Here is a 14,028-nt window from a genome sequence, read left to right as displayed (position 1 = left end):
TCAAACTCCAGCAGGAGAAGAACTGACCATCAGAATCAGTCTGAAGCTCAAAGCCAGTAAGCCAGTCCCCATCAAGTCACCCAGAGCTGTGAGGTAGGGGATGGAGAAGTTGTCTGGATCCTGTCCTCTGCGCCACAGCCATCGCACCATCAGACTAGCCACATACAGCAAAATCACCACCTGGGATAAAGCGATCATGAGGAAGATGTTAGAATTTGAGTATTTTGAATTGGTGTAGAATATAAACAGTTAAATATAATTATATCTAGCACATATAGGTTTATGTGACCTGAAGCAGAGCTGCAGAAAGGTAGCAGATAATGAAGGTGGGAGTCATGGCTGTATGGCCTCCCTGCAGGAGGTGGATGAAGTACAGGAAGAGGAGGTGACCCGGGACTACAAGGATGACCAGGACTCTGGCTGATTTTGAGTTCACATCTGGAGAAACAGAATGAGAAGTACTCATTAGTAATTTCCTCCTGTTTCTAAAAAGCAGCTTAGTGTTCTGCTGTTTGCTGTTTCCTGTTAAAGGATTCTACGTGCGGGTTTTTTTTTTTGCATCTGACCTGATGAGCAAAAGGTAGCACAGGGTCCAGGACAGTTCCCATTCAGTTTAAATGGAAGAACTCCAGGAACACTCCAGTAATGGAGGTAGGTGGACATCCTACTGGCCTGAATGGCCACCAGATTTCCCCCTACACCTGCATGGATGTAGAAAAGCGTTGCAGTGATAAATATGTAATCATCAACATGTAATAATATGTAATAAGACAACAATAAGTGCATTTCACGATTGGACCTAAAATGGCAGCCTGCAAAATACATTTAATTACCTTGTAAAAATCCTCCCAAGGCATCTCCTCCTTCTACCTCATTAAAAATTCCCAATTCTCCGTCGTCCCCGCCCACTATGTTCTACGTTTCTCCATTCGTAAAATTACAGCCGAAAAATAAAACACGTCCCCGCGTGTTAGTGGCAACTTGTTGAAACTTAGCTAGCTTGAAAGTAATTAGTAGCAGTAACGTTAATGTTAGTAGTCAGTAGTGAGTTTGCAAGAATTACAATGACGGTTACAGCTGGCTCGGGCATCGTCGAAGTGGTTGCCATAGGTTGCACATAATTACATGCATAGCGTCACCCCGTCCATTAACGGGATTGGCTCCTTAGGTTTGTGACGTCTCAAACCTGCCAATCTGAAAACGTGTTGTTCAGCCTGTCCTTGGTACACTGCAGTTTAAAAGCAGACAGGCCCAGCCATGGAGATGACTGCTTATGTTGTCCTTGATATGTCTTGTAGCACATGAAAGATACCACATGGAGGTGTTTACAAGGTTAAAGACAAACTGCAGGTCCTTTATTAGTTATTTATTTAGCTAGTGCTCTCTTACCATCTAAATGTCGTATGAGAGGCTGAGTAGTCGCTTTAGAATATGAGCGTTCTTGGAAAGTGATTATTTTACTTGAAAATGTATTCAGCAGTTATTCCTCAGTCTCCTAGAGGAGTTAATTCACTAAAGGCTCGGAAAAGTCATACTGAAAATCTGTGCCATGTTCATTATAAGCCTGCTCTCCCCTCAGGGTGATTTCAATGGGAGCTAAACAGAACCTCTTGGCTTCCAGAGCTTAAAAGCACATGGATCATTTGTACAAAACAGGAGCAGTGTTCCTGGCAGAGGGGGAATATAACCAACTATATTTAGTCAAGTTGTGTAGTAAATTTGAGCTACTGGTTCTTTACTTGAGTATTTCTATGTTATGCAACGTTATGCTTCTCTTCATTTCAGAGGAAATGTTGTACATTTTACTTCACTTCATCTATCTTACAGCTATAGGTACAGGTCCCTTTGTTTATCAAGAGTTTACAAAGTTGAATTCAAATAAAGTATGCAAATGAAATTAGTCCATTATCTATTTGTAAGGTACAAAGATGGAATAAGAGAATAAACTGTGATTATATTACACAGTGAATGTCCATCTTCATATTGAGTACGTCTTCCACCACTGGCTTCGAATCAACGGGGTGAGAAGGGAGAGGGCTGAATTGATATGCAAATGCACTTCCTGTACGATGACTTCAATACATGCTTTGGCAGCGGCTAGTCGAGAGGCTGTAATCAGGAGCCAGAGAATGCGTAGTTGGCATTCGGATCAGGTTCGTGGTCTATGTAAAGACCATTCTTATTCTCTCTACTTAGTATGCTGCTTTGTAGGCCACAAACTTCAGTCAGTTCAGTTCTGGCCCAAACTCCTCTTTGGGGTTCATTTGACAGGGAGGAGACTGCTCAACTTCAGTAACACTTTAATACCTCATGATTGATTAATAGCTCAGATATGAAGCCCTTATAAATAATAATGGGATTAGCTGCAGGGCATCTGCATGCTCTGACAATTTCCACATGACATCAGTTGCTATGAGGCTTTTTTTAATGGTAATAATGAAGCTTATAAAGAATGATTAGGACTGCTGAAACACCATAACCCCAAATCCAAGCTCAGTGCTGAATAAATGTCACAAATTGTTTCAGTGTCAGTAAAAGGAATGAATATCACAAACATATCTAAATTAGGCAAATGTTATCTTACGTTATTAGTTTTCACAAAGATCCTGTCTGACACAGTGTCAACTGAGTGCTTAAGCAGAAGTGGTCCTCACTAATGTGGGAAAAGCCTGACTAAAGATAAAATCCATTTTAAAACCTCATTTATGCAGGTTTCCACTACAAGACACTGTAAGTTTTAACAAATGTATTAACAAAATGCTCTAAAATCTCCTTATATCTGCTTATAAGTAGCCTTCATTGTAAAGTGTCATAAATAACTTGAACTTAAATGTTTGTATACTGCTTTTAATGTACTGCTTGTAAATGCTTAAAGGATTAGTTTGGGGGGTTGTATGAGGAGCATTTCGTCGTTTCCATAATATTGTATTTTCTTTTATTTGTTGCCTCTTCTGTAAACCGCTGACCCGGACAGCTGATCTGATACTGTCCACTGCATGCGGGCCGTTGTGCAGAGTCAGGCATACTGCTGAGGGAAAGGGCTGTCTGACGCCAAGATGAAGCAATAAAAAATACAGCATACACTTAAACTGTAATGTTTGTTTATGTGTGTAGGACTCTTTAAAGTGGCTAAAGTACGTGGTACTCACAACCCCGTCTGCAGCGATGCTTAGCTTCAGGGTAGGAACTCCGGCCGGCGTCTCCTAACAGGGCCTGTGCTGACTTATCTACTGTACATAGGAGACTTACTTTTGATAAGTATCTCGTACAAACCCATTTCAAAGCAGGAGTATCCCTTTAAGAGGGGGGTTAAAGGTAAGGTTTATCAACAAGTCTGATGGCTAAGATTATTTCTGAAGGAAGGTCATCTGCCACTCACCATTGATGACTGGAGTCAACACTGCCATACCCTCGAAGTCTGGATTGCTCACTGTCTTATCCAGAATCAGACCACCAATACTGGGGAGAAGACAACATACAGCACTTTAGTCCGAGTGGGACACCACCCCTTTGTGAAATAGATAGCAGAAATTCTTAAACACTTGTGTTCTGAGCAAGAAAAGTTGTAGTCATTAGAAGAAGAAGAAGAAGAAGAAGAAGAAGGAGGAGGAGAAGGAGGAGAAGAAGAAGAGATACTTCATTAATCCTCAAGGTTTCTCTGTCTCTCTCCCTCTCTGTCTCTCTCTCTCTCTCTCTGTCATATTAATGCAGCTCATTAAGTCTGTATCTTCTGGTCCCATTTACATTACTAACCATATATCTTACCGGGAGGTTCTTGTGCTCCCTTGTCTTGAAGGTTCCTTGGAATCGTTGCTGCAGACCACCTGCTGCTGTGGACCTGCTCGACTGCAACAACTACTAACATCAGCCTTCCCCATAGTATCATTATTGTTGCTGCTAATGCTAATAGTAGACCTGTTGACTTCACCTGTTACAATTACGATTACCTCAGCCTTTATCATTACTCTGCTTCTCTCGCTAATTTATTTATTTATTTATTTAGCTAATCTTCACCCTAGTCTACCACTATTATTGGCATTGTAACCATAAGTATGTGTCTGTTGTTGTTCATGTAACAAGGACATATGTTGTTGTTGTAACAAGAACATATGTTGTTGTTGCTCTCTTTGCCTGTCTCTATTCTGCATCTCCTTCTATCCCATTTTCGGCCCATCCAGTCGAGGCAGATGGCTGTTCAACATGAGTCTGGTTCTGCTTGAGGTTTCTGCCTGTTAAAAGGAAGTTTTTCCTTGCCAATGTGTCGAATATTGCTAAGTGCTACTCATGGTGGATTCATGTTGGGCCTCTCTTTAAATAACATAACAAAGAGTCGGTCTAGACCTGCTCTTTCTGTAAAGTGTCTTGAGATAACTCTGGTTATGATTTGGCGCTATACAAATAAAATTTGATTTGATTTGATTTGATTTGATTTGAGGAGAAATTCAATTAGGGCCTCTAGTGTCACAGGTTGGCTCACCTGCTGATGGACATGGCCAAAATGACTGGTGTCCAGCCTGACTTTAGGACCTCTCTGATTGGTGGAGAGTGACGGGCAATCATGAACCAGGCTGGGATAAGGAGCAGGAAGAAGCCACACACAACAGGAGGAAAATACCACAAGCCTGGATAGCAACATAGAACAGAATCAATCTGTTACAATCTTTTATATGATTTAGAAATTGGGGTTGGAATAGAAATGACCCTTGTGTCATTTTTATTGGAGAAGGTAACAAACAGTTCAAAGATTCTGACCATAAAAGAAATTGGGAAAGACAATAGGAAGACTTTTCAGTTGTAATGTTGCTATCTTGTGGACTATGGTGCCCTCTTCTGGAGAAAATACTCCTTAATGGCCAAAACCTTGGTGTTATGCAGTTGCATGGATTTTATCACTTTGCTCTTAATTAGGCCTCACCTTATTTTATCATTAAACTAGTGTCTTTAAACACAACAACTGCAGACAAATATGGTACCAGAAGTACTCATTGGTGCTCTCTTAGTGAAATGTGTGACCTCTGACCTTTGTAGCTGAAGAAGAGGCTGCTGACCCCAGCAAGCAAAGACAGAGTGGTGAGGTCTCCAAGGCTTGCAGCGATGGGCGTGGCCACATTATCCGGGTTGATGCCCACTTTCCTGGATCCAATAATCACTGCTACCATCACCAGACCTGACAAAGCACCAGATGAACACTTGACATAGAAGTGGTACCACCAGTCTCTATTGTTATATTTTCTGTTTGCTTTAGTTGTTGTTGCTTTCTCTGTTATTATTAACACTGAATTTCCTTCAGTGTATGAAATTTGCTATACATATAAAGCTTCCTTGCCTGTTCCCCTCTTCTTGTTTGTCTGTATTGTTGAATAAATTAATACATGCTCCTCTATACATTGTATTCTGTGTAGCTACTGCATTCTGAGCCATCCTGCAGCTTGTGTCTTTGTCTGACCTAGAGACAGTGCAGTGATAAAGGCAGTGGTGACGCTGCTGGCACAAAGAATGGCAGCGTGGATAACATTCACTCTCCCCCGGGTCAGAACCCCAAGACCCACTGCTGCAACTGCTGCCAGGAAGCCCACAACTGTGGCCTGGAGCTGGAAGAAGAAGGACAGAGCAGAAGGAGATGAGTCTATTTTTAACCATATTATGTCTGTGTCATTTCATCTGTTTGTCTGTCTCAGAGAGACAAGACAGCAGGTTGACAAATGATTCAGAGGAAGACGGTGAAAAAACAGAAAATAATGTCGTCACAAGTGTGTGATTTAAAATAGAATGTTAAATAAAACCATTAGGAAGTAGTCATATGATAAGATGAATAATACATGAACGAGCAATTGAAGAAAACTCAACTTTATACTATTGTTATTATACAGATAATAAATAATATGTAATAAAATCCCTTTATTTCATTCTTTTTTACATTTTCTACAGTTGAATGTTTCTGTATGTACCGCTCCAAGCTGGCATCAGGCGAGCAGCTGGTACATCCTGGGCAGGTCGCCAGTAAATTACAGGACAGAAAGCTATTCACACTCACACCTACGTGCATTGGAGAGGTGCTAATTAACCTGCATGATTTTGGGATGAAAAAAGGGAGTTTCCAGAGAAACCTACACAGTTGCAGGGAGACCATGCAACTCCAAACAGACAGAGCCACAGTCAACTAGCACGTAGGCACCCTGTGGGCGACAGTACTAACCTCCTGCCCTCCTTTTTTATGTCAAGTTTTAGGTTATAATGTTACAAAACCCAGAAAAAACACGCCTCATTCCACTTTGGAGCATTTATGCATTACCCGAAGGTGCTTAGTGTGCTTAGTCCTAGTTACATCTTTGTAGTCACACCAGATAAGTGGTGTAAATTAGCCACCTTTGCTGTGTTACATATTTGTAGCAGCTCATTAACAAGAGACGCCAACTGCCAGCACTGTTGCATCGGCAGACATTTGTGAATAGTGAATTTTTACAGGATGTGTCAGTGTCAGAAATACTAGATATATCAGACTTGGAATTTCAGGTAAGATGACCAAATTAAATCAATGATCTAACATGCCATTAAAGAATCCGCCCAATTATATCATTTAATGCTTTAATATCTTATCTGAATAATTTGGAGACCCTCTCCAACTGATACTCTATGAGATCAATTGACTGAGGTGCATAAGTGAAGTGTTTTGAATGTGAGAATGACCTTAACCTGCCAGCGAAGTTTCTTGAGTTAAATTGAAATGTCTAGGAGCCAGAAGAGACAGACCAGAGTGATGGAGTGCATCGTTAACAGGATGGAGAGTGTGCAGTGGAGCAGTGTGTCACCTGAATGAGAGCCAGATTACAGATCACCATCCTCCACTGCTGCTGAGCCTCGTCCATCTGCCCCGTGTTGGCCTGTGGATGGAAACAGTTTGACATCATCTCATTTCTCACTCACATGGTGCTGAGTGTCACCATGCAAATGAATCATTCCCCCTGCCTGTCACCATGAAGTCAGAATTACCTTTACAAATGTTCTGATGTGTTCACAGTGTGTATCGTTAATGAGTAATAACCCCTTTCACAGTAATCAGCAGAGTAAAAGTCAAATGCTCTATTATTAAATTAATATGCACCGATGCTGAAATTTCAGCACTAAGCATACAGTTCTCTGTATATTGTTTGGTACTGGTGTCAGGCATTTGTTGATTAAAGGAAGCTGAGAGACAGAATGGTTCCATTTTAAGCACATAGCCAGCATGTCTAGGAAGTGTGTGTGGCCCACAGTGTTTATGTCTCTGTGAGTGCGTAGTGAGTGTGTTTCGACTCACTGCTGTTGATAGTCTGGATGCCAATGTCATCTCCAGATTGCCCTTCAGCCCCACCAGGGCTGGCACTAAGATAAACACCTCAGAGATCTCCTTGAACACCTCCCAGTGCTGAAAAACACCACAGTGTTTTTAATACATCTTCTTTCAAGACGAGATTATCAAACACAGTCCACTGTTCAGATCGATGAAAGTGACACTACGCTGCAAGAAATACTGGGACTTCAATCTGTTCACCACTTGGGAAATACAAGTTGACATATATCCTTTAAGAACATAAAAACAGCTGCTTATTTACACAGCCAGCAATTATGGAGCAACATTATCATCATTTGAAGTCGTGTTTGTGTCTTCCATTTTTACTCTCTTTAATTCTCTGTTCTTTGGTCTCTACCGAGCCCTGAAGGAAATATCTGACTTGTGTTTTTGTCACAGGCTAGTCAATGGGCCTCATGCAGCAACAGTCTGTTACATTTCTCTTAATTTTCTGTTAAGAGAAAAAATAAGAGAAGACAACACCTGATGCACCAAATGTTCTTAACCATCCCAATCTGCTCTTTCCCAGGAGAGCTGAATGATGAATCCCACTTGATCTCAAATTGGAGGCGCATGGTTGATTTTTGTAATCAGCATAGGTAACGCCCCTTAAACACTATATAAGGCCAGGTGCTTGTTGTTACATGTGCAAATCGGGCACTAGGAGAAGAGGAAACACCACTGAAAAAAGGTAGTAAGAAGAAGAACTACAGCAGTAGCGAAATCGAAGTACTTTTAAATCAACTTAAACAAAGTAAACATGTGCTCTTACAGACCGTGAGTAGTGGCGTTACAGGTACATCAAAAATGCAGCAATGGCAAAAGATCTGTGATGCTGTGAATGCCGTAAAGTGAAAGTGAAAAAAAAAAGTGAAAATAAACAGCAAAGTTTGGGGCTGGAAGTTCTTTAAAGCAGATATGCAATACCAAGGAGCTTCATACCTGTTTGTATGTTAATAAGTTCAAGGCCCTGCCAATGGAGGTCCATGGTTCTTATTTTCAGTATACTGCAAATATCAGTCCTATTATTAAAACACACAAAAGCCTGAAAACATTTGTGTGAATGACATCCTGAGGCCTGCAAGGCCATATTTTTTTCTCTATCAGCTTTAAGTCTGAATGCTTTTGTTTTACGTGAACATGGAGCTGATTATGAAACAGATTGAAATTAATACTGATATCTCTATATGACCCACAAAAGCAGACTAGGCCATCAGCGACAAGTTTGACTATTTTTTAATAGTTATTTTTAACGCCAGTTACCGCTGCCACAGACGCGACGATTAACTGCACGCTGTAGAAACATCTTTGTCCACAGGGGTCCTCAAGATCGACACAAAATTTCCCACAGTAGCTAAAAAGCCATTTTGGTTACAGCGCATTTGGTTGTTGCATGCATTTTTTTGTGCCTCTCATTAGTCTGAAGTCACATCGACTCCCTTTCAATGTGCGCTCTCCCCTTCACTTATAAAAATGTTATTTTATTGATGAACAAAATTTGATGAAATATATATAAAATTCAAGTGAATCGAAGCTAGCATTTAGTGCACAAACACTTAATTATGGCCTCGTAATGTCATTCAGTCATCAATGTTATCTCTCATGCACAGACACTTTTTTTTCCATACTTGCACTATATCCATGACAATCCCAGCTGCCACCATGCCCAGGCCCGACACCAGGTATGGGAGCAGGACTTGCAATGCAATGATCCACGAGCTCTCAGGCAGGACACCGTGGGCAGAGCGGGTCAGTTTGCATGTGAAGCCCCTCAGCTTCTTCCCCTGGAAACGCAGCTCCAAGGCCAGATGGGTCACCACCATGGCAAATTCGTGTTAACCCATCCTTGTCTGGAAAGAGTCCGTGGTAAGGGGCAGTCCTCTTCGCCACTACCAAAACCAGCTTCCAAATGTGTAGTTGAATCACTCAAGCTGACTTGACAGAGATGTAATCATCAAAGCAGAGAAGACGATTTCCTTTTCTGACTTTTCCAAACTTGTTTTAACGTCACTCCCTCCTCTTTCAAAGTCACAGCAGATGGTTCTTTGTTGAAAAAAATGTCCATGAAGTAGTTTTGGAAAAGACAAAAAAATAGGGATTCAACAAGTTTGTTTGCCCTTCACCTGTCACTCCAGCACTAGTGGGGCAGCAACACAAAGTACTTTTGCAAATGGTGGACTAGGCACAGGAAGCTGCTTTCAAACACTTGAACAAAGCACACACACATATTAAGACACACACACACACACACACACACCGAGGTCCACTTGACAGCAGGTCTGTGATGGCTCTTCTGACACTCTGCAAATGACAGACCTCTGAACACACATACTCACACATGCACTGACTACACACACACACACATACACACACACACACACACACACACACACACTCTTTCCTTCCTTATGCCTCACTCTTCAGCAGCCGGGCAGCTGAGGCAGAGCGCTGGAAGCCCGGTCTCTCACGGGGCCTGAAGAAAGTCCAGGTCCTGTGGGACAAGGACATCCAGAAGGCCAGCAGCTTCTTCTCAGCCCTCCTGTGTTGCCATTCCTTCTCCTCCTTCTCCCACCACACCTCCTTTTCCTTCTCCTCGCCACTATACTGATGCCCCGACTGAGCTGGACTAATCTGGAGCCCCTTCCTCATTTTGATCAGGGGAACGTCTGGATGTCCGTCCAGGCTGCGAGCTGTGTGATGGGACACTGCTGGATGTTGGGACGTCTGAGGCTTCTCTGAAGAGGCACGGCAGCGGTCGTTTTGCTGCCAGGGCTTCCCTCTCGTTCCAGATGGAGATGAGTCGTGACGGTGCTCTGTGATCGAGGGAGGGATAAGACGAAGGACAGTGTGTGTGTGTGTGTGTGTATGTGAGTGTGGGATGATGCTGCAGGTGTCTTAGTATAAGCAAGGTGACCAGACTCTCTCAGGACTCTCCTTTCTTCAGCTCTCCTCTCGCCCCTTGTTTCTTTTGCAACCACTTCAGAGGATACTGCAGTTGTGCTCTCCCTCTCTTTGATAGCTCCTCCTTCCCCTGTTCTTCGATGCCCTCTCTTTTAGTGGGTGACGCACTCTAAGCAGCAGCAGGTGCTGTACCTGTCACCAACACGTGGTGCTGCTGCTGACTGGGAAGGACACAGTTTATCCTCCTAAATCAGGGGAAACACACAGGCTGCCACCAGCTCATCCCCTGGACTTTTTATGTATCAGAGTTAATACTGTTACATATTGATTTTGATTGTTTATGTATATATATATTTATATATACTTATGTAATTTGGTACTCCATATTACACAAGAATTTATCACAGTCAAGCACTGATATAACAATGAATAGCCTCCATCTACACCTGAATTGCCTATCAGCAGTTGAAGAAGGAGAAATAAAACAAGCTCTAACATTTTGTTCTCGTGCTGGCCTCCCATTACTCCTTTGTTCCCACTACATAATGTAACACAGGGGAGAACATAAGCCTGTACAGAACACTTAGTCAGACCATGTCCTCACACACACACACACATACACACACACACACGCACACACACAGCCAGTGACTCAGCTGAAAAGTGTCCTTGAGACATGCCATTAAATCTGTCCTCCGGTCTCTGCAGCTCCCCCTTCTGACTTCTGGCTGGAATTTGAATTATAAAGTAAAAACAGCTGCGTGTACACAAAAATTAGGAGTCATATCACTCTCTTTAAGGCCGTCTTTGTCATAATTTGCTAAACTGACAGTCAGGAAACAGAAGAAAGACAGGGTGAGAGGGGGTGACATGAATCAGGCCAGCACTGTCAAACAGCATGCAGCAGAGAGGCAGTGCTAACAGCTCTTCTCATTACTTTTCATTTAATGCTTTTATTGGCCTCTTTCCAAATACGGTAGTAGCTACAGCTTCTGTCAACGCCTTTCAATGTTAGTGATGATTCACGGCAGCTGTGCTGTGACGATGTGGTGAATTAGACATAATAAAGAAGAACCCTTACTATTGACATACACTCTTTGTTGCATAGCCACATGGTATAATATTGTGCAAAAGCAATAATGCAGGAACTACGAGAAATTTAGCTTTGTGTTGATTTTTGAGGCCCCTGTGAACAGAGGTGGTGCTCTGCATGTCGTACAGATTTTTTATCAAAATTTTTTTTACTGTTACAGCAGGATGCATAATATGATAGTGACCTATCTGCTCTGTCTCTTCTGTTGCTCGTTAGGGCAACAAGCCACACCTTTTATTCACCCCTCAACACCTGTACACAGCTATCCTTAACCACATTCTACACCTCTGACTTTTCAGAACTTCACCCCTCATGCCTTCAATATTTTAGTTAATCTATTAATGTGGTCTTATTTGATTAAATACAGTATTCTTTAGTTATTGTTTCTCATGGTGTGTCTTACTTTTACATAACAGTAGTGGTAGGGTAATGTAACAAAGTACACTTTGTTTTAATTGTTTGTTTGTTTGTTTAATACCTTTGATACGAATAGTTTAGCCTGAATCTAACAGATTTTGGCTGTTCGGTAATAGTAATGTTGATAAGAGAGCTAAAGTTATCTGTTATGTCTTCATGATAATAAGCCAACAGCAACATGAAGGTATTTTTTTCCCCAGGACATTAAGATTTCACATGAAGTTGACCTTTGAGCTTTAATATAAAAAGATCATCACTTTATCATTTTATCCTATAATGTGTTTTTTTAATAATTGGCACAAGAATTATAGCCATGCTTTGTGAAGTGACGCATTCATCCATCCATTATCTAGACCGCTTATCCTGTTCAGGGTCGCGGGGGGCAGGAGCCTATCCCAGCTGTCATTGGGCGAAAGGCGGGGTACATCCTGGACTGGTCGCCAGTCAATCACAGGGCTGACACATAGAGACAGACAACCTTTCACGCTCACACCCACACCTTTGGGCAATTTAGAGTCACCAATTAACCTTACAAGCATGTCTTTGGACTGTGGGAGGAAGCTGGAGACCCTGGAGGGAACACACGCATGCACGAGGAGAACATGCAAAGTCCCACAGAAAGGCCCACCTTGCCAAAACCGGGGTTTGAACCAGTGACCTTCTAGCTGTGAGGCAACAGCGCTAACCATGTAACACATCCACCAAATTCTAATGAATTTATCCTTGAGTCCAAGAGGATGTTTGTGCCAGATGTCATGAAATTACCTCCAGCTGTTCCTGAGATGTGGCGTTCACAAGAATGGAACAAATGTACATACAAACATTTGGCCTAACAACCTGAAAACATTATCATTATTTTATCTTTGACATTTGTCTGAAATACGCTCATAATTAGGCCACACAAAGAGATGAATGCTCATGTATTACTTAGGAGATGTAACTTTCATTAACCTTTTATGCAGGCAGTTGTAACTTCTGCTATCTTTTTAACATTGGCAAGGAGTAAAAAAAGATCAGGTCAAAATTACAAAGAATGGTATACATTAAGTGACAGCTAATAAGCAGTTAAAGAGCACTTTGATTTATATGTTGTTTTTTTGGGTTGGAAATGAAGTAACATCACGATAACTTTTTTTTTACTGAGCGGGAGTAGTTAAAACATACCGTGACTCACTCTTGTTTTTTTGTGGACTGTTTTGATACCTTGAGTTTGACCTTATGTTTATAGCCATCTTTGTTTTTGTAGGCCAGAAGGGTGACCATCCCAACACAAAAGATTGCTGGCCTAACGATCATTTAAGTAGCCGGGTTAGTTGGATCAACCGTCGATTCTTCCCAAGATGTGTTAGACAGAGCCACGAGTTCACTACTTTCAACAATCTCTCTTATACTTTTTTTTGTCTAAAATATGAAAACTCTGGTCAGCTACTGCCACCAATAGAATTAGTTCTGTAGGAAACAATCTTGTTAACTGGCTAGCCTGCTCATGAATTGGGATTAACTGTTAAACTATGTACCTTTGACAACTTAGCTTTCTCTCATTCCTCCTCTGCCACCTCTTGTCCGAAAATGATCACTTTTGGCTACAAAAATAGCGACAGCTTTGATGCACAATTCAGGGCTTCAAACTGACAGTCCAAAAACCAATAGGTGACATTACAGTGGCACTAAATATTGAAGGTTAACTTCTCTAACGGACCACCAGCACTTGCACTATATGTAGAATCAATCAGGCAATTATTTCTGTTTCTGTTTTTTCCACCCCAAGCAGGAAAAATAATAGTTACAACAAAACATTAACACTACTCGCAGGCAAGTTACTTATCAATAGTTGATGTATAACCTGCAGTAGATGTATGCAGTAAATGTTGACCGACATGCCCCCAGTTAGAAGAATCAGACCAGAGTTAAGACACAGAAGCAAAACTGTACAAAATAATTTTACTGCTGGGCACATGGACAGCAGCAAAATCTAATTTATCCACATAAAATAATTTATAGCCTTTCTATTACCAGTTAACCTGTTTATATTTAGTGTACCTAAATTCACAATATAGGCCTAGTCTTTATTGGCAATACTGTCTTCTTCTGTCCACTGTCTTCCCAGTTTATGCACAGCTGCATACAGACTTAATTTAGTTTGTAAATTCATGTGTATTGACAAGATGTCAATTTGTTCCCATGGGGCAAGGTCACTTTATACACAGATTAGGTCATTATGACCTCCCATCCCTCTGCCAACAGCTCACAGCTCAGTCCATTCACCTCAGAGACATGTAGACTTAAA

At 41.6% G+C, this 14,028-nt stretch overlaps 1 protein-coding gene across 1 annotated transcript; it reads right to left on the bottom strand.

The window, feature by feature from the left end:
• LOC138605805 (solute carrier family 41 member 3-like) lies at positions 1–9,153 on the bottom strand. The gene is made up of 10 exons (XM_069678246.1): positions 8,959–9,153; positions 7,298–7,405; positions 6,810–6,881; positions 5,447–5,591; positions 5,021–5,167; positions 4,478–4,622; positions 3,380–3,459; positions 567–701; positions 290–438; positions 1–180 (listed from the first exon to the last, which is right to left on the bottom strand). Exons 1-10 carry the CDS (start codon positions 9,151–9,153, stop codon positions 1–3), a joined length of 1,356 nt encoding a protein of 451 aa, XP_069534347.1.
• Between the last annotated feature and the right edge of the window lie 4,875 nt (positions 9,154–14,028).

Source organism: Semicossyphus pulcher, unplaced genomic scaffold (assembly GCF_022749685.1).
Source record: "Semicossyphus pulcher isolate SPU_LCO1_2020_fin unplaced genomic scaffold, fSemPul1.0.p SCAF_3, whole genome shotgun sequence".
In the NCBI taxonomy this organism is placed as follows: domain Eukaryota; kingdom Metazoa; phylum Chordata; class Actinopteri; order Labriformes; family Labridae; genus Semicossyphus; species Semicossyphus pulcher.
The sequence above is the reverse complement of the archived record's forward strand: the minus strand, read 5'-3'. Positions and strand labels throughout refer to the sequence as shown.